The sequence below is a fragment of the Hippopotamus amphibius genome, chromosome 8 (genome assembly GCF_030028045.1).
Source record: "Hippopotamus amphibius kiboko isolate mHipAmp2 chromosome 8, mHipAmp2.hap2, whole genome shotgun sequence".
Taxonomy (NCBI): domain Eukaryota; kingdom Metazoa; phylum Chordata; class Mammalia; order Artiodactyla; family Hippopotamidae; genus Hippopotamus; species Hippopotamus amphibius.
This window is the reverse complement of record NC_080193.1, coordinates 120438987-120460421: the sequence shown is the minus strand read 5'-3', so window position 1 is coordinate 120460421 and position 21435 is coordinate 120438987. Positions and strand designations below refer to the sequence as shown.

General features: G+C 36.6%; 1 protein-coding gene across 8 annotated transcripts in view; it reads left to right on the top strand.

Annotated features, from left to right (window-relative positions):
* The first annotated feature begins 1064 nt into the window (after nucleotides 1-1064).
* Nucleotides 1065-21435, top strand: part of ITPRID2 (ITPR interacting domain containing 2) — a 35280-nt gene continuing 14909 nt past the window's right edge. For 4 of the 8 annotated variants that reach the window (XM_057744512.1, XM_057744508.1, XM_057744509.1 and 1 more), the window contains exons 1-10: nucleotides 1065-1412; nucleotides 1777-1822; nucleotides 4790-4839; nucleotides 6072-6128; nucleotides 8163-8202; nucleotides 8274-8399; nucleotides 9644-9852; nucleotides 10727-11427; nucleotides 17039-17111; nucleotides 20745-20833. In XM_057744512.1, coding sequence (XP_057600495.1) covers nucleotides 1202-1412; nucleotides 1777-1822; nucleotides 4790-4839; nucleotides 6072-6128; nucleotides 8163-8202; nucleotides 8274-8399; nucleotides 9644-9852; nucleotides 10727-11427; nucleotides 17039-17111; nucleotides 20745-20833 — 1602 coding nt within the window. In that variant the 5' untranslated portion in view covers nucleotides 1065-1201. The remainder of the gene's footprint in view (nucleotides 1413-1776; nucleotides 1823-4789; nucleotides 4840-6071; nucleotides 6129-8162; nucleotides 8203-8273; nucleotides 8400-9643; nucleotides 9853-10726; nucleotides 11428-17038; nucleotides 17112-20744; nucleotides 20834-21435) is intronic. The other 4 variants (XM_057744514.1, XM_057744515.1, XM_057744510.1 and 1 more) reach the window with 2 other exon arrangements.

Sequence of the window (21435 nt, the reverse complement as noted above, 5' to 3'; positions counted from 1 at the left end):
AAGATTAATAGTGAAATTTCAAGGCAATGAGATACCAGTGTCCCTGTTCTAGGTGCCCCTCATATTTCACAGTATAAGGCCCAGAATGATATTAAGATGGTTCTGGGAAGTTTGTCTAGATCTTGGGTATGATGTTGAATAAGATTTTACAGTCTTTCTGCTAATGAGATTTTAGAAATAACAAAAGGGGATGCTCAAACTCATTTTTAAAAATAGTTCTAAACCCTGACATCACCTGTTATCTTGTAGCACCAAAATCCAAGCAAATATTTCTATTTTTCCCAGCCGTTCCTTGCTCTATTTTCCTTCATCTCTCTACGTCCAATTTTAATGTGGAATTTCCAGATTAAATCTTTCATACACAACACAACCACGATAAATGCCTTTCTCAAGCATGAAAGTAGCACTCCACGAAGCCTAGCCTTGTCTAGTTTCGATATTTTGACAAGAAATACCAATTACGCGCGCTCCCATCTCCCTCCACAATTCCTTAGACACAATTCTTTGGACTCCTCGAAGGATAACTTCCAGAGAGCCCAAGCAGGCGCTTGTTTTGACGCGGTGAAGAAGGGCGTTTAGTGAAACTTGGCTTTTCCACATTCCTTCGGTTTGGGGGTGAGAGGAGACTTTAGGAAGCAAAGATTCCTACCCAACAAACAAGCAAACAAATCTCGCCCTCTACCGCGGGCCGGGGGCGGGGGACTGGGGCAGGCCTCTCCGCTCCGCACTCGCCGCGCCCCGCCCCGCGCGCCCCCGGCCGGAAGGGGGCGTGGCACGCCGCCGAGGGAGGAGCGCGCTGGCGCGCGGCTGCCGGCCAGGCCCCGGTCGCGTCAGGCGGAGGCGGAGGCGGGAGGCGGGAGGCGGGAGGCGGGAGGCGGGGGCTGGAGGGGGGCGGGGCGGGGAGCCGGGACGAGGGCCGGCCCGCGTTCCGCTCCCAGCCGCGCTCCCTCGGGCCACTCGCGCTCCCGCGCCGCGCCCCGCCGGCTTCATGTGAAGCGCTGGCCCTCCGCCCCCTCCCTCCCCTTCCTTCCCTCCCTCCCTCCCGTCCCCTCCTTCTCCTCCTCCTCCTCCTCCGCCCGCGCCCGCTCCCGCTCCCCGGGGCCCCCAGCCCGGCCGGGCGCTGACCACAGGGGCGGGGGTCCCCGCCGCCGCCGTGTCTCTCACAGGCTCCGGCTGGGGTTGCGGAGCCCCCGGTGTGGCCATGGACCAGCCCCTGGTGGCGTCGGCGGAGGCGGAGGAGGAACTGGAGTGGCAAGTGGCGAGTCGCAGGAGGAAGGCCTGGGCCAAGTGTCGCGGCTCCTGGCAGGCGTCGGAGACGGAGGACCTGTCCACAGAAGCGACGACGCAGGACGAGGACGAGGACGACGAGGAGGACCTCCCTGGGGCGAAGCTGCCGGCGGCCGCGGGGAGAGGTCCGTGCGCCCAGCGGCACCGCGGCGGGCGGGCAGCTCGGGGAGTGCGGGCGCGCGGGCGGGCGGGGACGTCTCGTGCGCCTCGGGCGACTGCTGTGAGTTCTGGAGGATCGTCCTGGGCGCGAGAGGCCGAGGGGAGAGGGGACGCTGCCGACCTTTAAACGCGCGCGCTTGGCAAGGCGTCTCCAGCGTCAACAGAGACACCCGGGTGCCATCGTTTCTTTTCAGATGGTCACTAAGACGTGTTGCTTAGGCTGCGTTTTGCCCCCAGTAGGTTTTCCTACCTGGGGGTATCCAGGGTTGACCCCGCGCTGGGAGTCCCCCTGCGGTCGGTCACGAGCTGTCCCTTCTCTCTGCCCCGCAGGGAACGTGCCCAACGAGAAGATTGCGATATGGCTCAAGGACTGCCGGTGAGTCCTCGCTTGCTCGGTTCGAGTCCCGGGGGTGAGATGAGCGCAGATGCGACGCCCGGGCGGAGTGACTTGGGCCCCGTCCCTGCGGGTCCCGTGGACCTCGTAAGCTATAAACCGGAAAGTGAGCCGGCGGATAGCTTCCTCCTTTAAGCGATTAGAAATGGAAGTGCTGTGATCGCCGATTATTTGGTGACCATGTTGACTTCACAGTTATTAGGACTTCGGCTCCGGTGCGTGATGTTAACATCAGAGATCAGGAACGCAAAAGAGAGAATCATGCCATGTTATTATGCTTGCCCTGTTTTTCTTTTAAAGGATTGTCACATTTCACACAGTATTTTATTTTGCTTTTGTTTTGACATCTGTACATCTGGCATAGAGTTGTTTCCCTTTCAAATGTGTTTCAGATGAATGTAGTTTACTTTACACTAACGGCTTTAACTTTATGTTGGTGCCCTAATTCTGTTTGGAGAGCTGTTAAAACTAGCTAACTTTGTTCTAGCTTACTTCTTGGACATGCATTTGTCAGATGGCACTGGAATTCACAGAAGGGAAACAGAGCTTTGAAGACGTTCAGGCTGCATAAATCTGTTTAATTACACGCTTTGGTAGCTGGTACAGAAATGTTTGATAAAGTACAGAGGAGATTAGTTATATCTTACTACAGTAAGATGTGCTTGTTTCATATTTTTTCCCAACTTATTTGCTTCTTATAAAATCTCATATGAAGAATGTTGGCTTTTTAACTTTTGGTAAGGTGTTTGCTTCTGTACGTATTTTTTTGCCATCTCAATTTGGGCTTTTTTAAATCTTTTGTCCAAGTACCAGAGTTTGGGAAGTCTTTTTGTGGGGGAGGGAGGAGTGATTCTTATATACGCCAGTTTATTTTTCTTCCCTAAAGACATAAAATATTGGCCACTATATTGCTATCATGTTTTGGTGAATTGCCTGGAACCTTGACTGAACTCTTTATTATATAAGTCCCTAATCTTTATTGAGGATGTCATAGACCCTCCTGAGATATGATGAAATATATAGACCTTTTCTCTAAACATGCATAAAAAAATGTTTAAGAGCAAGAGAAGGATCACATTATGTTTATTTTATGATGTATGGGAATTAAGATTGTGTAAGAGATCATATCAAGTAGACAGTAAATAAGTGCATCTTTTAAGATAAATGAAATGGGCAAATGTTAATATTCATGAGGACACATGATCTGTCAAAATTCCAGAATCTTTGTTGATAATCTTGATTTGTATAGGCAGATTCTATAGTCTGTTGCTTTTTCCCTCATGGATTTCCTTCATAGATTTCTTGTTCCCTACAGTTGCACCTATTCTGTACAAAAGGGACATTCATTTATACTCTGGAAAGCTAGAACAAGCAGTCTTTTATTGTTAGCTTTATTATCACAGATTTGACTGCTAGGATATTTGCAGCTGTGGGTTTTTTTTGTTTTTTTCCTATAACAATTAGGATCTTTCCCAGAGTCAGGCATCTGTCTACTTTATATATTATGTACTAATGGTCTGAAGACAGCATTTTCCCCCTGTGATAAATTCTCAAAGTTCTCAAATATTCTTTGTTTTCTTATTGCTATCCATATCCTGAATAAAGATATCATGTTGTTTTTCCTTAAAGAGAGTCTTTATTTTGATAATCTTTTTTTTTTTTTTTTGGCTAAGTGGAAACAAATTGTTTGAATAAGTAGCATCTATGAAGGGATAGAGTTTTTGATAATATTTCTGAGTGAGAGACTTGTTTTTGAAGGAGAATGCTAGTTATATTTTGCTTATTTGCCATTTTCTGTTGGAGCCCAAGCCAGTAGAGACATCTGCAGAAGGTGTAATGCAATGTTTTGTCCTATGAAAATAGCCATCAGGGAAGAGTAGTTGACTTTTTTTGAAGGCATAAAGTATAGTTTTATTAAAATACATGCAAAAACTTAGAGTTTTTTTATCTTTATGGTCATGGCTTATTTTTCATTTCAAAGACACTAATTTTTAAAGAACTGCCATTGCTTGTATATTTATTTGTGGGAACTTTTAACATTTAGTTGGCATTTCAGTAATATTTCTTTGAAACTGATATTTTTATGATTGATCCCATGTCTGATGTGAATTTATAACAGGTATAAATTGTTACTGATGAAAGGCTTATAACACAAAGTAGAACTTTTATAATAAAACACTGTTTCTTTAACTAAATTTTGAGAAAGAAATGAAAAACATTTTTCATGTTGCAAAATGTTGCAAACTTAAAAAGATTTGTAAGTTATCTGTGAGCAACAAGAAGGAAAGAATTTTAGTAATGACTAGTTCTTAAGGTTGATTCTCAAGCCAACTTTTTAGTAATTTTCATAGTTAAATGAAGAACATTATATATATATATATATATATATATATATTTTATTTTAGTTTAAAAGCATAAATAAATTCCAAACTTCTCCACTGTATCAGAAAAGATAGTAGTTGGGGTAAGGGAGGCATTGAGTGGTGTTCTAAAATGCTAGATGAGATTTAAGAAAACTGTTGAGCCTTATTTCTAACTAGACTCTGACTTTTTAATTTTGAGATAAAGATTTGTTTTCTTTTAATTCTGTTTCCTGTTTCTAGGGAAAGGATTGAGGGGAGCAGACATTTCTTAATGCTTGTTGTCATTGTCTTTTCTTTTTCATGAACAAAATGCCAATTCATATCACTTGTAATTGCCATTCTCGCTCTTAATTGGTGGCAGATCAGACGTGTGATTAAATCATTCCTGGTGAGCTGACTTGATGATAGGTATTTGCTTAGTAGGGTATTACTTATGTAATTCACTTGCGTTCCATGTGTTTGGGAGGAGAGTTAAACTGTGATTAGAAGCTTGCTTAGCTATAACCCTTTAAAGTGTAAGGCTGTGAAGTGACAGCTCTCCAGACAGTTTTTCAAGACTGAGGTTTATATGTTTATGTGGTTTCAGCACCCCTTTGGGAGCCTCATTGGATGAGCAAAGCAGTAGCACACTTAAGGGTAAGAGAGAGCTGCCTTTCTAAATCTGTTCTTTATGAGGGTCCCACTTTTTTTGTCCTCTGAGTGAGTGTCTGTGTGTGTGTATAAATTATAAAAGTGATGTTCATGTTTATAAAATATGCTGTTCTAAGAGAAAAGCCAAAATGGAGAAACCTTGTCATGAACCATAAAACAGTGGTGAGTTTAAACAAATTACCAGACCTTTCCACAATGTGAAACTCTTTTGTTTTCACTGTCCAGTTAGATATTACATATAAAGACTAATTAAATATAGAAATATGATATGTAAACATAAGGAAAATATATATTGAGTGAATGAGGTCAGCTTTAGTGTAGCATTTCTTTGCTTACATTAACTGAAATTGCCACACCTGAAATTTTACCACCTGTGCAAGGCAGAATGCTAAAGTTCAAAGTACAACAAGAATGTGCAGGTAGTGGCAAGGCATATAAAAAACATTTATAGGGGCTTCCTAGGTGGCGCAGTGGTTAAGAATCTGCCTGCCAGTGCAGGGGACATGGGTTCGATCCCTGCTCCAGGAAGATCCCACATGCCGCGTAGCAGCTAAGCCTGTGCGCCACAACTATTCAGCCTGCGCTTTAGAGCCCATGAGCCACAACTGTTGAGCCCATGTGCTGCAACTACTGAAGCCCACGCACCTAGAGCCTGTGCTCCACAACAAAAGAAGCCACGGCAATGAGGGGCCTGCACACCACAACGAAGAGTGGCCCCCGCTCACCGCAACTAAAGAAAGCCCGCACACAGCAACAAAGACGCAACACAGCTAATAAAATAAATAAATTAAAAAAACAAAAAAAAACAAAAACAAGAAAACACTTATAGTATCAGGAAAATCTAGCTTGAGCTCGTGCCTTAATATAAGGGGATAAAAGGAATGATTGCACTGGAATCTGGTTTTCCATGAAACTGTTGGGTAAGTTACGTTACCTAATTGAACGTTGTAAAGGCTTATTAATGAAATAGCCTGTAGATTGGGGCTTCTAATAATGCTACCTGGCTGCAAATCATGGTTTCCTTTATGATAAAGTGAAAACATATATTTCCTTCCTGAAATTATACAATCAGAATAATTTATGAGTACCTTCAGGTCTGAAACGTTTTACTGTGTTTTATATTTTGCTTGGTCAGTTTGTTTTAATTAAAACAATGATTTTATGTGGGGGTCAGGAAGAACAGAATACCAGGATGAATCTTTGAATGTATCTTTCAGGTGTGCTTGTGAGAAATGGAGGAAGTTTTGAGGATGATTTGTCATTGGGAGCTGAAGGTATGTTTGGAAGAAATGTATTTTCATATAGTTTTAAAATTAAAAAAAAAAAAGAGAGACAGTCGCTTGCTTTCAGGTTGATGATCCTCAGAGCTAAATTTAAAGTTCTTGAAAGTGGCTCAGACACATTTTACAGAACATTTTATGTGTTAATCTAGTCAGAGCCTGTAGGAGACCTGTAGGAATGACTCTGGAAAACCATTGTGAAACGTCCAAAGGTCTTCTTTGGACTTCAATGCTTAAAGGAACTATTTGGGGCAAACAATGGTGATATAACTGAGGGAAGAACTGTTCCTGAAAAGGAAGGAAGCTTAAATATTTATATGTGAGAAAACTAAAGTGAAGCTTATTTTAGTGTGAGGTAGCCTTATGTCAGACTTAACAGCTGCAGCTTGTCTTTCTCTTTGCATTCAAGTGTCTCCTGTCTTTCCCGTTTCCTCTTTTTCCAGATATTTTAGAAGATTAAAGGACAAAGACAAAATAGAGTTACTATTGATAGAATTTCATTAGAAATCATTATGCTGATGTCTGTTCAAGGCTGCATTAGAATTTTAAGAGTGTATTGTGCTACTATGTTTAAATTTTCACTGATTATGTAATCTTTTCCTGTGGATTACTAATAAAGTTTTCCATAATGTAAAATTAAGATTTTTTAAAATTTTACTGGTATTTAAAAATTATTGGTAACTGTATAACTAGGTTCTTAATGTGTGCTTTTTATTAAAAAGGATTTAAGGATTTTGTTACATCTTTTTGAGTTATAAGTTGATAGTGAACTTAGCCACTGAATTTAATATCCTCAATCTTTTGCTGTTTGAAGTAAATCTGTATGATAGATTACTTATTTAGAGCCTTCTAACATTGAAAACTGTAGAATATGTGAATGTTAGTTTTCATATTTCTGTTAATATGCTTTTAAGGAATAAACTCTGAAATAAACCCTATAAATAAGCTTAAACTTACTGCTTCCTAATCAGTGTAGTTTAACATACTGTTAACCCCTTATTAAAATTTATTTCAGTGTTATTATAAATAGCACTTTTGATATCTGCCTTAGTAGTTTCACAATATGGAATTTTTTTTTTTTAAACTGCATTTTTTTAGAGCAGTTTTGTTCACAGAAAAATTGAGGGGAAGGTACAGTGACTTCCCATATACTTTCTGCTCCATACATGCATAGTCTCCCCCACTGTCAACATCTCCCACCAGAGTAGTACATTTTTTTCAATTGAAGAACCCAGAATAAGGCATCATACTTACCCAAAGTCCATAGTTTACCCTAGGGTTCACTCTTGGTCTTTGTACATTCTGTGGGTGTAGACAAATGTGTAATGACACGTATCCATCATTATGGTATCATATACCATATTTTCACTGCCTTAAAAACCCTCCATATTCTGCCTGTTCATCCATATTGAATTTGTCTATGAAATTTAAATGCAGTAAATTTAACTCACTGTAAACTTAACATTAACAACATTTATTTGTTTAGAACATGTAAGTCTAAGATAAACTTGAAAGGCAACTTTTAAAAGAAAACTTATGTTGAAATGAGTAGAAATTTTCAAAGTACGTGTGTGAAAAATTGGTTGTAACTGGAGTGAATTATCAGCCTTAAAAAACCATGTTAGGAATAGATATTGCCATACTTAAATAGTGCTTAATCATGTTTTTGCTTATCAGGTATTCTTTATTAGCAGTTTTTAAATCAGAACTACATACATCACATATCTTACTACTTATTTCAAACTGTTAAATTTAATTGGTTATTTATGTCTTTTTATTTTAAACATTCAGTGGAAGTAGTTTTACGTTGCTAACAAAACCAAAAACACCCTCCAAAAGCTACTGATTCTGTTCTTATCTCTCTGTATATTACCTTTAATGATGAATATGTAATAAGCCAAGACAAGAGTTTGGCATATTAGGCATTTAGCTATAATAACGTGGCTGCTTTGCTTTCTTAATGACTATATCACAGTAGTTATTGTCTGACTAACAATTGTGCTTTGCATTTATTCTTTTTACCTTTAGCCAACCACCTCCATGAAACTGATGCTCAAATTGAAAACTGGTATGTAGCTGTTTGTTTTTTTTCCTTTCTAAAAATGAAAATTTTTTATGGAAATATTTATGGAAATAAAGTTTTATATGGCCTAATTTTGTTTATAGCAGTAATATCTTGGCCAAAGAGAGAAGACTACAGTTTCATCAGAAGGGGAGAAGTATGAATTCCACTGGATCCGGGAAAAGTAGTGGGACAGTCTCAAGGTAACTTATTCTGAAGTTACCCTGCAGTCACATTGTGTTGTAGATGGCCTGCTCTTATCCCTTCGTCAGCCTTGAATTTGGCTTGGCGGCATGAAGTCAAAAGGAACCCAAAGTGGTTCATGGATCAGCATAACTGACAGAAGTGTCTCCTTTTTTTTTTTTTATAAATTAAGATTAAATAAAAATTAACAGATATGTTAATAATGCTGCTGGAATCCATTAATGAGTATTTTGAGCCCTATCAACAGCTTGAAAGAAACTCCAGAGTGGAATAATTTCTACTTCCAAAATTCTCCATTTGTTAGGGTCTTGAGTTACTCTGACATAAAAATCAGAATAAACCTTTCTAATTTAAAGCTTGATATTTAAGTATAGATTTATCTTCATATAAAACCAAAGATCTTTAAACTGTATATTAAAATAAGCAAAACATAAGCAAATATGTGTGCATAATGAACCAATTTAAACTATTATCCAAATTATTGTTTTGGAATTTGAACATTTTCTCTGAAACAAGTTGAAATTTCCTTCTGCTCAAATTCTGTCTCTAACATTCCTTTTTTCCCCAGTGAGTCTCAGCTTGGATTATCACTGGTATGAGAGATAAGGGTTAATAAGTGTTCAGTTCCCAGTAGAATTAGAGCAGAGTAAGGAGAGTATGTGTAACCCATACTCTCCTTACTTTACTCCTCCTACTTCCTGAGTGCAAGTGGTTAGGCAGAAGTTGAAAGGAAGCTCCTCCCCACTTTTCTGAGATCCGTTGTTACCTGTATTGCCTCTTGTCAGACAGCCAAAGATAGCAGAAAAACTAAAGTTCTGCCGAATGTCCCTTGTTAGTAAAGTTGTGCCAACTTCCTAGCGTGTCTTCCCTTTTCATTTTTTCTTAATCTGTTTACTCCTTATTCTCCCTCATCTTTCCTCTAATTGTTTAGCTGCTTTACTGGAAATCTCTTAAAATGACAAAAAAAATAAGGTGAGGAGTCAGAGAGTTTCTTACTGAGGGTGTTCTTAGGGCTTAGGTCTTTTTCCCAAAACTAACAGCTTGAGAGAACGGGCCCTTTTTAAGGGTTATTTATTGCCTTTGGCACACAACGTATAAAGATGCTGAAATAAATAATGGTTTAAAGAGCAGAAGCTGTAGGAAGATTTTTTCACTGGAAAGCAGGTATAAGAATTTGTAATGTGACTGGACTATAAATTTATTTTACATCTTGATGTTTCTTTTTTTTTCTTTTCTTTTTTAGTGTTTCAGAATTGTTGGAACTTTATGAGGAAGATCCTGAAGAAATCCTTTATAATCTTGGATTTGGACGAGATGAACCAGATATTGCTTCTAAAATTCCTTCCAGGTTTTTTAATTCCTCATCATTTGCCAGAGGAATCGATATTAAAGTATTTTTGAGTGCACAAATGCAACGGATGGAAGTAGAAAATCCAAATTATGCTTTAACAAGTAAGGTTTTAAATGGTAGCCTATTACTTTTAGAATCATGGCATCTGCAGCAAGATGGTCTTGTTTTTAAAGCCTTATTAATTTCTAGGAATAGCAGTGGAAATTTATTTCATTATTGAGGTTAACACAATAGCTGTTTTGCTTATTCTAAATTTTTATTATTCTATTTATAGAAGTTAATTTACCACCCCCCCCTCCATAATCCACTTTCTTAAGTGTCACACTGCAGAATGTAACTTACATGTAGAACTTTATACTTACCTCCAGATTGCTTTTGTTCCAAAAGGAAAGAAGTAGAGGAGGGGCCTTGTTACTATTAGATGAAGTCAGTCAATTTTGGGTACTTTCTTTTCAATCTACAATGGCATGGCTAATTTGATGATTTTTCATGTTAAATCTTTGCTTATTTTTCTCTGCTGACCAAAAATCCCCAAAATGGGATCCGTAGGTGGTCCTTGGATTAGCTTTAAGAGATCTATAAATCCAACCTCCCTCCCATTAGGTATAAAACATATGCTTGCATGTAGTTAGCATTTGGAGTAGTTCAAGACCTAAAAACAGAGCCACAGCTACAGATCAACAGCTAGTCTTTTCTGTCTTATTCAGTGTTATCATTATGCTTTGTCCTTCCTTCTGATGTTTTAAAATATAAATTCTAGTGCTTAAGAGTGAAAAATCTTTCTCCCTCTCCACAGTATATGTAGAGAAGTTTTAAGCGTTAGATAAGGAAAAAAATCTGGTTTCATAATCTTTGTGATCTAAGTAGTTCAGTTATTGAAATTCTGAATAATAGTAGTGGTTTAATATGTGTGTATATATGTGTGTATATACACATATAAATATATATATAATTAATGTTTTTTTCCTTTTACAGGCCGTTTTCGTCAAATTGAAGTGCTTACTACTGTGGCCAATGCATTTTCTTCTTTATATTCCCAAGTTTCTGGGACTCCCCTGCAGAGAATTGGAAGTCTGTCCTCAGTGACCTCTAGCAAGGAGACAGACTCGCCTCCACCTTTAACCCGAAGTAACACTGCAAATCGCTTAATGAAAACACTATCAAAACTAAATTTATGTGTTGATAAAACAGAGAAAGGAGAAGGTGGTACTCCTTCCCCAGCAATTGACAAAGGAAAGATTCTAAATGTTTCAGTGATGGAAGAAAGTGGCAGTAAAAATGATCAAAAGTCCCAAAAAATTGTGAAGAAGAAAGACTCATCTTCTATGCTGGCTACAGTTAAAGAAGAAGTATCAGGTAGTTCAGCAGCTGTTACGGAGAATGCTGACACTGATATACTTTCTGATGAAGCAAACAGTAATTTTAACCAAGAAACTGAAAGTGGACAAAGTAAAGAAACTCGAAGTCATGAGAATAAACTGGGTGATGAAGCTGGTATTATAGAAACTGATTTAGGAAGCAATTTCAACATGTCCAGCCACAGTGAGCTGGAAGATAGCGGGGAGCTGAAAGATGTCTCTTTGTCCACACCTGAAAAAGAGCCCTGTGCACCATTGACGATCCCGTCCATAAGAAACATAATGGCACAGCAGAAGGACTCCTTTGAAATGGAAGAGGTAGGTAAAAAATTACTGAGAACTGTTTCAAACAGTGAGGGGAAAAAAGTGCCACAAAATGTTTTTAACATGAAAGGTGGTAAATAGATTTATACTAGAAAAAAATCATCCTGATTTTGACTTTCCAGGTGTTTTGTTTTATGTTTCACAAACCAAGAAGTCGTAGAACTATGTGATATCAAGATGACTCCTCTCGATCTTTTGTCATCCATTGGTGATACTTGAACTTTAACCCCTTTTCTCTCTCAGTTTAAGATTTTGATGTTCTGAGAAAGCCCTGAGAGAATATATTCAAACTCAATATTGCATAATAGTTAAAAATACAGGCTTTGAAATCAAACAGGTTTGAGTTCTGTTTGGGCCACTGACCTGCTGTGTGCCTTTGGGCAAGCTTTTCTTAATGTATCTCAGTGGAAGGGTAAGTTTGAAGAAGGCTTTGAGGATAGGTCTGGGTATGGGACTAGAAAGAACATGAAGATATGTACCTGAAGGGGAGGATAGGGAACCTCAAGGAAGGTTTGAAAGGCCACTGAAAGGATTTCTGCAACCCCAGAAGACCAGTGTTTGGTTACTTTTTTTTTTTTTTAACCTAGTGATATTCTTACTAGTTTCATAAATTTCAAATTGGACAAGATAAAAATATTCATTTTGATGAGGTTCACCTAAAACTGCTGTTGAATAGTCAGAGGATAACTTATGCATTGGAGTGATATACCTTGAGGCAGGAAACTGAACATTATCAAGCACCTACCTTGTGGCAGTCACTGTACTAGGCCCTTGAAGTACTTCCCTCTCTCAGTGTGTGAGGCCAGCAGTACTGGTCTTATTTTACATGTGAGGAAACAAGCACATATGTACTGCTGACAATTTATGGCTATAAATTATACAATGTGCAATTTTTCTTTTTAAAAATTATTACAGAATAATTTTAGTAGTATCTCACAGCTCTTTTAGAATCACTTGCCATTCTTTTAGGGAACTAGGAGACAGGATTATTGATTCTGCTCATAAAATGTCCTCTTAGGTGAGTGTCTCTCACATCAGTAAAGATGTTTCATTTATTGCAAAATTTCAATTGTTGATACAGCTTTAATTGTGGTCTTTGAATGCATCTTTTAATACTTTAATTCCGACTAAAAAGTGAAATAAAAAGGGAGCAAGAGCAGCCCTTTGAAATATTTTTACATTTTTTGTAAGCTTCTTTATTTCTCATTATAATGAGTTCAGAAAATGGCAACTTTAATTAGAACCTTTTTGTTCCAGTTCACTGTTCAGTTCTTTTTTTTGGCTTTGTTTTGGTCTAAACTTGTCCTAGCATTCGTAATTAAAGTGTAACTTCTTGCCTCCCTTTAGGGCCCCTCTTCTGACAATGGGATAGAGTACAGATAGTTGTTAGATACTTGCAGACCTGATTTTGGTGACTCAGATAAGACACTCTTATATGTTGATTTTTAATTTCTAGAATTCCTGAATTCTAATCCAGAGTTTTGTTTTTGTTTTTTAAATCACTGATACCATACATGAAAGTTCTTTACAACGTTTATAAAGTGCTAGATATTTATACTTTGGTGGCAAGTGAACGTTTACTAATAGACTTTTTTTTTTTTGCTCCCTCTGCTGGCAAAAGCCGTTAATGAAGAAAGTAACTTGACATGGAAGTGAATATTTTTTTGAAGTACAAGATTACAGGCATTGGTGGTTTAAAAAATAATGGAAGATTTTTGTTTTCAAAAAAAGAATATAGCTACATTGTAAATACAGGGAATTTTACTGATATTCCTTATTCTTCAGGTACATTTCAAATGTGGATAAAAACCTCTTAGAATTGTATTTTTAATCCCTTTGGGAACTTTAAAGAAAGCTTGTAGAACAATAGATAAAGAAAGGAAATAATGTGTTTCTTTTAATTTCCTCTTCTCCCAAGCTTGTTGAATCATACTGACAAATGAAGAGAACAATCTTATTAAAGTGAACTTTTAGATCCCATTCAGAGTAGCTTGTTACTGTTTTTCTTTTGCACTCCTTTCCCTGGAGGTTTGATTCCTACTGGGAACTTTCTTCCTTTTGTAAAAATAGCGAGTGAATATAAGCTAGAGCACGCACACTCTGTCAGTAAGCCAGTTTTCAAGCAGATTAACTGACTGCGGGCTGCTTTGGGTAACTAGGTAGGAGAAAATGTTGCAGATACCGCTCTGGCTCTGTGTGTGAAGCTGCCTAGTCCCTCTGAGACAGAAGGTAAGATCTGACAGTCACCAGGAGCAGAGAGAAGAACTATTTAAATATAAAAAGAGTTAATTAAATAGATGACAGGACTGACCCAAGCCTTGGAGAGTGAAAGTGACTATTTCTTATGATAAGAAGAAAAGGCCAGACACTATTTTCAATTAAAAGTCAGTTTGCCTTATAAAAAATATCTTGCAGACCATGTTTCAGTGTATCTAAAAGTTGTAAAGCCCTATTCTTGAGTTCTCTAATTGCTAATGACTTGCTTGGATAATTCTTGTGTTCTTCTTGAAATGATTTATTTTGAATAAATGCATCATGGTAACTCTAGAGCCATAGATTAGTTGTATGAATGATTCACAGTTAAACCAGAATGATTTTACTCAGTAAGCAGTTGTTCATCTTTTAGGTGTAAAGGAAAATTTTTTTCGTACTTAAATGCTAGAGGAACTTTTATCTGTGTATTTTTGTAAATAGGTTGTCATGTGTCTCTTAGTCTATAAATAAATTTATATTTAAATATAGATATTATTGGCAGCATATGCAATTTTTTAAGCTACTGAAGTTTTAGTAAATGTTTCTAATCCTGTCTTCACACTGATTATTGATTTAACTAATGTACCTCATTATTTATTTTTAGCCATTAAGTTTCAGGATTCTTTTCATTATATTTACTGGCCTGAGTTAATAAATCAGTCAGATATCTGGCAGGTAGTTAAATTGTTCCATTGGCCCTTCAGAATAAGACTTGAATTTGGGTCTTTGTACAAACCTGCTCCTTTTGATTACACCATAAAATTTGGTATGGTCCGACTGGGTGATAGGGTCAGACATTGGAGAAGAACTCTAGTCAGCCTGTGCACAGCCCCATGCCCCTTCTTTGGAAAAATAATGCTCTCCTTTGAATTTTTTTGAGGTATCATTAAAAATTAGAATTGTAATTTTTGAAGCTCCAGTTTTGGTTTTCTGCTGTATAGGTCTCTTTAAACCTTAGAGGAAGGGTTGTTTGAATTAGAATATTCTACGTTGTTGCTGCTCTATAAAGCACAGTACAATAGAATTGTGCCTAGAAGATGTGTCTTAGTCAAGGTAAATGTGAGAGAAGTTGAAAAACCAAACTAGGTGTCTGCGTGGTAGCAGGACATTGATTCAAAAAGGTATAATTGTTTGATGAAAACATTTTTAAAATGTAGTAACTCAAATGTGTGAACTATTCTAAAGCTGTTTTCCTACAGCTTTAAATCCCAAAGCAGTGAGGAAGTGATTTTATCATTTTGGTTTAGTGGTTTTGGGTGGTTTTTTTTGGGGTTTTTTTTTTTTTTTTGGTAATTTTTATTAGGAAAAGTTTCAAACTTACCCAGAGATTAGAGAAAATAGTATAATGAACACCCATTATACATCACTCAATTTGATTATTAATATTTAGCTATAGTTAATTTAATAAAAGACCAACTTGTAGCAAACTAGCAGAATTCCACTGAGGATTTGAAACCATGGAATAGGAAAAATCCTGCCACGTAAATCTAAATTCAGTGTTTGCGTTATGATGTTCTGTGATGCACCCCATCTTGAATTTGACTGTTTTCCTCTGCACAGCTGTAACCAATAATGAAACATAATAAGCTATGAAGTTCAACCATTATCACTAGCAAGTCTATTTCTGTCTTCAGCAAGTGATTGATGATTTTGCTAAGTAAGTGGAGGGAAGGATCCTAACTTTAGTAGCTTTATTAGTTAAATATGATCCTGTCAGCTCATTTTTAAGGGCCCTGTTCTTTTCTTTCAGTTAATTATGGAGTTCTTAGTGGAGGGAGAAAGGGAGATTTTTTTTTGGCCATAGAGTAGCATCTTGAAGGATAGTATACTGATGATACATGTTCATTAAAGCCATGTTATCTTCTGACTAATTTTATAAATCTAAAGAATAGAATATGTGATAATTCTACATTTAAAAGTGAAAGATCATAATCTTTTTTGCCTAAGCTGAGATTCCTAGAATAAAATTTGAAACATTTGGATTTCTGTTATACTTTTTTGGTCTGTTTGATATTTGGTTTACAGAAAACTCTTTGAAGTAGCCTAGGCCTGAATAGGGGCTAATAATAGACCTTCTGTTGACTATAAAAAGAAAATGCATTTTGTTTCTTTGTACACAAAACAATGGTTTTCCTGTTGAACTTATGTCTGCTGCTTTGAAGAATACAATTTTTCAATAATAACAAAGAATGGTAGAAACCATTTTATATATGATTTATAGGTGATGGTTTTAAATGACCTGTATGCTTCCAGTTCTCAAAAGATACATAAGCACGGATTCATGTTCAACTATGTAGAACAAAGATATCACAAATCAGAGCAATTTTTAAATTAGGTAATAATATCTTTAACCTTTGAAATTTTTTTTTTATGTTGGCTATTCCACTGTCATTCCTATGGAATAGTTCTTACTCTGGAATGGATTTATAGTTCAAAACTGTGAGGGTTTTATCTAAAACTTGTTTGCTATTTGCTCTCCATTTTGTTCAAGGCTGAAAGCCCAAATGTTTGGCTAGCTTGCCCATTTTACTAGGATGTTATTTATTATTTTAAGTACTAATCATTACAGGGGTAAAGTGTTGGGTTTTAGTGTTATACCCCCACCAATATTTAATCTTAGTATAGAGTTAGAATAGAGTCTTTGGGGAGTGAATGTGATAAGTAAAGAATCTGGAAATTCCTAAATTATGTAGTTGTTCAGGTGGGGAAGAAAAAGACAGCATAAAAGAACAACTTCTGTGGGTTTGATATCTTTTTGAACATAATTTTCATGGAGGATTTATGGCTAAGACCTTTCAACATTTTAGTCCTGTAATGAAACCTGCTTTTCCACTTACAGCTCCCAAGTTATGTCTTAAAAGAACATCTGTGTCAGGACAAAGCAGTCTTATACATGAGTGGTTTCTGATACCTGAAAATTTGTGGACTTTTATAAGATTTTGCAGTGGGAGCATGATGTGCCGTTTTTCAAGATGTACGACTTTGCCTCACGTGTGTGCTGCAGCGAGTGTGTTAGCATTTCTCCTGGGATTGACTTTACACTTTGCAGTTTAACATTTAGAGAAGAACTTTTTTTTATGGATCTGTTTTTCACTTAATAGCAACTTTTTTTAATGAAGTAGTTTACAAGTGTAGTTATTTTTCTTTGCTAGCTGTAAACTTGTAGTCCTATTGTTAACTGAAAAATAGATCATAAAATTGAGATGTGGGACATTATAACAATTTTGAGATAGGATGCACTTTTTAAATATATAAAGCATTGGTACCTTCTTAGGTTGGTTGTTTAGTAAATGCTAGAGGTATTCTTCTTTGCTGTATCTTTAAGTTTTAACTACTTAAAACTCTTCTTTAGGTTCAAAGTACAGAGGGAGAAGCTCCTCACGTTCCAACCACTTACCAGCTAGGTCTTAACAAGTCAAAAAGAGGTAAGTAAACCAATACCCACTAGTTCCCAAGCACATTACCGAAGTGTCTTTGGGTGATTTGGAAAAGGTATTTTATTTTTTTTATCTATCAGTGTTTGTAGTACCTGTAAGTGTAAAAAGAAGATTAAGAACACAGGTGTGCACGCTTCATTATGCTTCATTATAGAATTGTTCGTATCTTCCTGAAGACTTTTGTGCTTATAAAGTAATTTTAGTTTGTTTATCTTGTAATGACCTCCTTACACAATTCTGTGTATTCTAAATATTTTTTCAGTTCTGCACAAGGGCTAGATGGAAAATGATAGAGCAACAGAGTCAGGCCTACTTTTTACATGGTTGTGATTGAAATATACAGTTGTATTATCTACCTCTGGGTTTTCATTATTTAAATCCGGCTCCTAGGTATAATACATGAATGTGCCTCTGGCAGGAAACACCAGTCTCTCAGCAATAGTTAAAGCTAGTTAAATTCAAACTGTGGATCAAAGGTGAGTGGCTGTAGATATTGTTCTTCTCTTGAATTATTAATTATTGACCAAAGAACCTTTGAATCCATTTCTTTCACTTTTAACTTATAACAAGAAAAACATGTCTGATCATCTTTAAAGTCACAAAGCTTTTGCGATTTAGAGAAAAGGAGAGAGGAAGTTAAAATGACCATTATTTATTTTTAAAACTTTACACATGCTGAACCACCCTGTTTTTTTTTTTTTAAGCAAAGATTCATATGTATGTTCCTAGAATAGGAAATTACACGTTTGTTCTCTTCTGATCTCTGAAGTGACTTCATATGAGATAATTTGCATAAAATTTTTCTTTTATTGCAGTTTGGTACTGAGAAACAAGAGCTCCACTCTCACTAGGTCACCACAGTTCTGGTCAGACACAAAATGAACTTTCCTGCTTAATTTTCTTCCCTTTGTGAGTCCATAAATATGTGTATGTGTTCCTGAGCTGTAAGGCAGGATTCACAGCCATCCAGGAATCTTTGCTTTAGATAGGTAGACAAGGGGGTGCATTGTAAAAAAGCAGCTTGCCCTGTGTCACAAGGGGGATAAAACAGTATAATTACTTTAAGGTCTTTGAAGAGTAAGCTTCCTATGGTGGGAAAGATGGAATGTGGTTTGTATTCACATGTGGGTATCTTCCTCTTATCTATGTAGGAGCACTTATTTCTGGTGGCATGAGTAAAAATGGTAACATTTTTGTTTGAATCACATCTTTATAAATTGACAGTAAAATGGTTTTGTGTGTGAGAGAGAACAGCACAGTGTTGTAGTCATTTTTCGGAGGCAGCCTATCGAATTCTGATAATGTGATATGCAAATGTTTCATCACAGTGGCAGAATTAGAATCACTGGTAATATATTCATTTCGCAAGGTTAGTAAAAATGCATACAGTGCACGTATAAAAATACTTCACCTTTAGTAATAGGACTTTTGAAGTTACAGTGATCTTAATCTCAACTCCAGTCCTGGGATTTACATACTAAAGAAGAGAAGTTTAGTGACTCAACTCATGTCACACACTAACATTCAGTAGGTATGTTAAGAGCAGGCCAACATTTTCCTTATTACCAAAGATGTTCAGTATTCTCTTTAGTGTCTAGCAGAGTATATGGTATTCTGTTTTGTTTCTCTGCAATACTGGATAAGTAGAATTTCCACATTTTGTTTTGTTCTCACTTTAATATTTGCTCTAACTTCCTAGTTTTTAATTAGAAATAATGTCTTATCTCTTCAGTTAGGACAGAGGTCTATTTCTTTTCCCTTCTACCTTTTCGTTTAGTGAACTGTGTTTTTTGTGAAACTGAAACGTCTGACTAAAGAACCTCAACTGTGATTTATAGTTTACAAAGCAGTTTCACCTACATTCTATTTAGTTTCTGAAGTAACCCTGTGAGGTAGGAGAATTATTATCCCATTTTTTTGGAGGAGAGAAATTACTGCTAATAATGATAAAGCTGGAACTTGAACCCAGGCCTCCTCGTTCTTTCCACTGCCTGACACCTGCTCTGAAGCCTGAGCAGTTTACACTTGACCTGATGTGTGTAAGTTCAGACATGGCTAACCGCAGAGAGGTGTGCTCAGCACAGGCTGTACTATGCTGTGGATAAAACAGATCTTAGCAGAGAGAATTTGAGCGGAGCTGGTCAGGGCTTCCTGGGCTCTTTGGCAGCTGCCCTTTGATTGGGCATTTTAGGCAGTTTCACTTCTAAATCCTTTAAGCAACTGTTTAATTCTGTTGTTGCTTTAAGGAGATAGTTATTGATTCATTCAGCAAATATTTTTTATTGTTGGCTTGCTCTAGGTACTTTGGATACAAAGAAGAATAAATAAGGTTCCTGTCTTCAGAACACTGATAATCCAGTTTTTTTTTTTTTTTTTTAAAAGACATGCAGACATATTATTATGGTGATGACTCCTATGACATAAGATGTTAATCATTTTCTCAAATAGTACAGTGCATAATTAGCACCTATGGTAACAGCTCATTCCAATTCAGTTTCACAATTATTACAATTTACCTAGACTTAGCAAGGCTGTGGATCAAGACTTAGCAAGGCTATGGATCAATTCCTTATATTTCATTATGCAATTTTGTTAATTTCAAAACAACATCACAGAATTATTTTAAATTTTTAATGGGAAAAATATTATTCTGTTTCATGTTTCTCCAGGTTGAACCTAAGGTTATTATACTATTTTTCAAAGTCAGGCAACCTATAATTAATTTCGGGTTTCATTCAAACATTATGAAGTACTTTCCATCATTCAAATCTTAAATGAATGTGGACTTGGTAAACACACTTTATTTAGCCTGTTGCTTTTTAAGTTCTGCAGAACTTGACTGTCTCATGAAGTGTCTCCCTCAGTAAATGTAATAGCTGTAAAGTCTCCCCCACTGTGGTAGTTGTAGTGTGGTTGGGCATGTGATCATGCCTGCTGTGCTTAGTTGGTCTTTTGTTTACTTAAATTTTTTTTTTAGGTTATACTAACCAGGAGTTAGAGTTTTGAGGCCAAAAAATAAACAAGGTCATTATAAAATTAACAATATTATCTACTAGTTGAATCTATGTGATTGTTTCATTCAGTTGTTAAGAAATAATTGTTTCATAACTTGTAAATGTTTGCATCATTTGAAACATCAGAGACATTTAAGTACTCTTGTGTACAAATTATTTAACTTGTTGGCCTTTATTGTATTTTTATTTTCTTATTAGGAAGGTAATAGAAGTTTCTGCACACTACATTTAAACTTCTGATTTCACCTACTAAGTGTCTTTACATATTTACATAATGAGAATGGTTTACTTTGGGACTTTTATTTTTATTAGAGCCATTTTTCATTTCAGCCAGCTGTTCTCTAAGGATAAGACATTAATTGTATTTACCAAAATACATTATTATTAGAGCTTAATTAGCAGTTGAACACTAAGGATTCCTGATCTAATTCAGTTTTGTTTGAATTCAAGTTACTTCCTATGCCACAATTTTTCATAAGTTACGCATTCTTTTCTAAGAAAGAATCACTGTTGTTTATCATATATCTTTTGGGAATCATATATCTGTCATAATGTACTCATTGAAGTCCTATTTAATAGTTTTGTGTAACTACATTTCTTTTGGTAGATCAACTATTACGTACAGCAAGTCAGCACTCTGATAGCAGTGGTTTTGCTGAAGATTCGACAGACTGCCTCTCCCTTAATCATCTTCAGGTAAAATTTCCTACTATAGTAGGTACTGTGATTAACTTCTTTATATTTAGGTGATTTTTCACTGGCTATATAATTCAAGACAATCTGTGTAATCTTTATTTTTCAAATGACAATAAGACTAAAACTCTAGAATGCAGATGTTATCTGAGCATTTGACTACAAATTTTAGAGTACGGTAATTCTTCATCTCTCTCTGACTGAATATTTAGACACAACAAAAAAAGCTTCTCCTTTATTTTTGGACCACCAGTAAACACAGTATTTTAATCCTTAACCTATTCTGTCTGTTATTTTAAAAATGTTTTTACCATCATTGTATTTCAGTATTTTACAATAATTATTTAATAACTAAACTGGAATAAGAGAAAAACCTAAAAAAGAACCTTTAGAAACATAGCATTTAAGGAGTAGACAGAAAAGAGAAGTTTCTAAGGAGACTCAGAGTAATCCAGCAGGCATAAAAATTGGGAGATGGAGGAGAAACTTTTAAAAGGAAAGCTGTGGCCATTGGAGTGAAAAGATGAGGATTTGTTTATTCTGAAATTGAGTAGGTGAGCAAATAGTTCTGATGCATTAAATGAGGCAAAAGCATGATTGGAGAG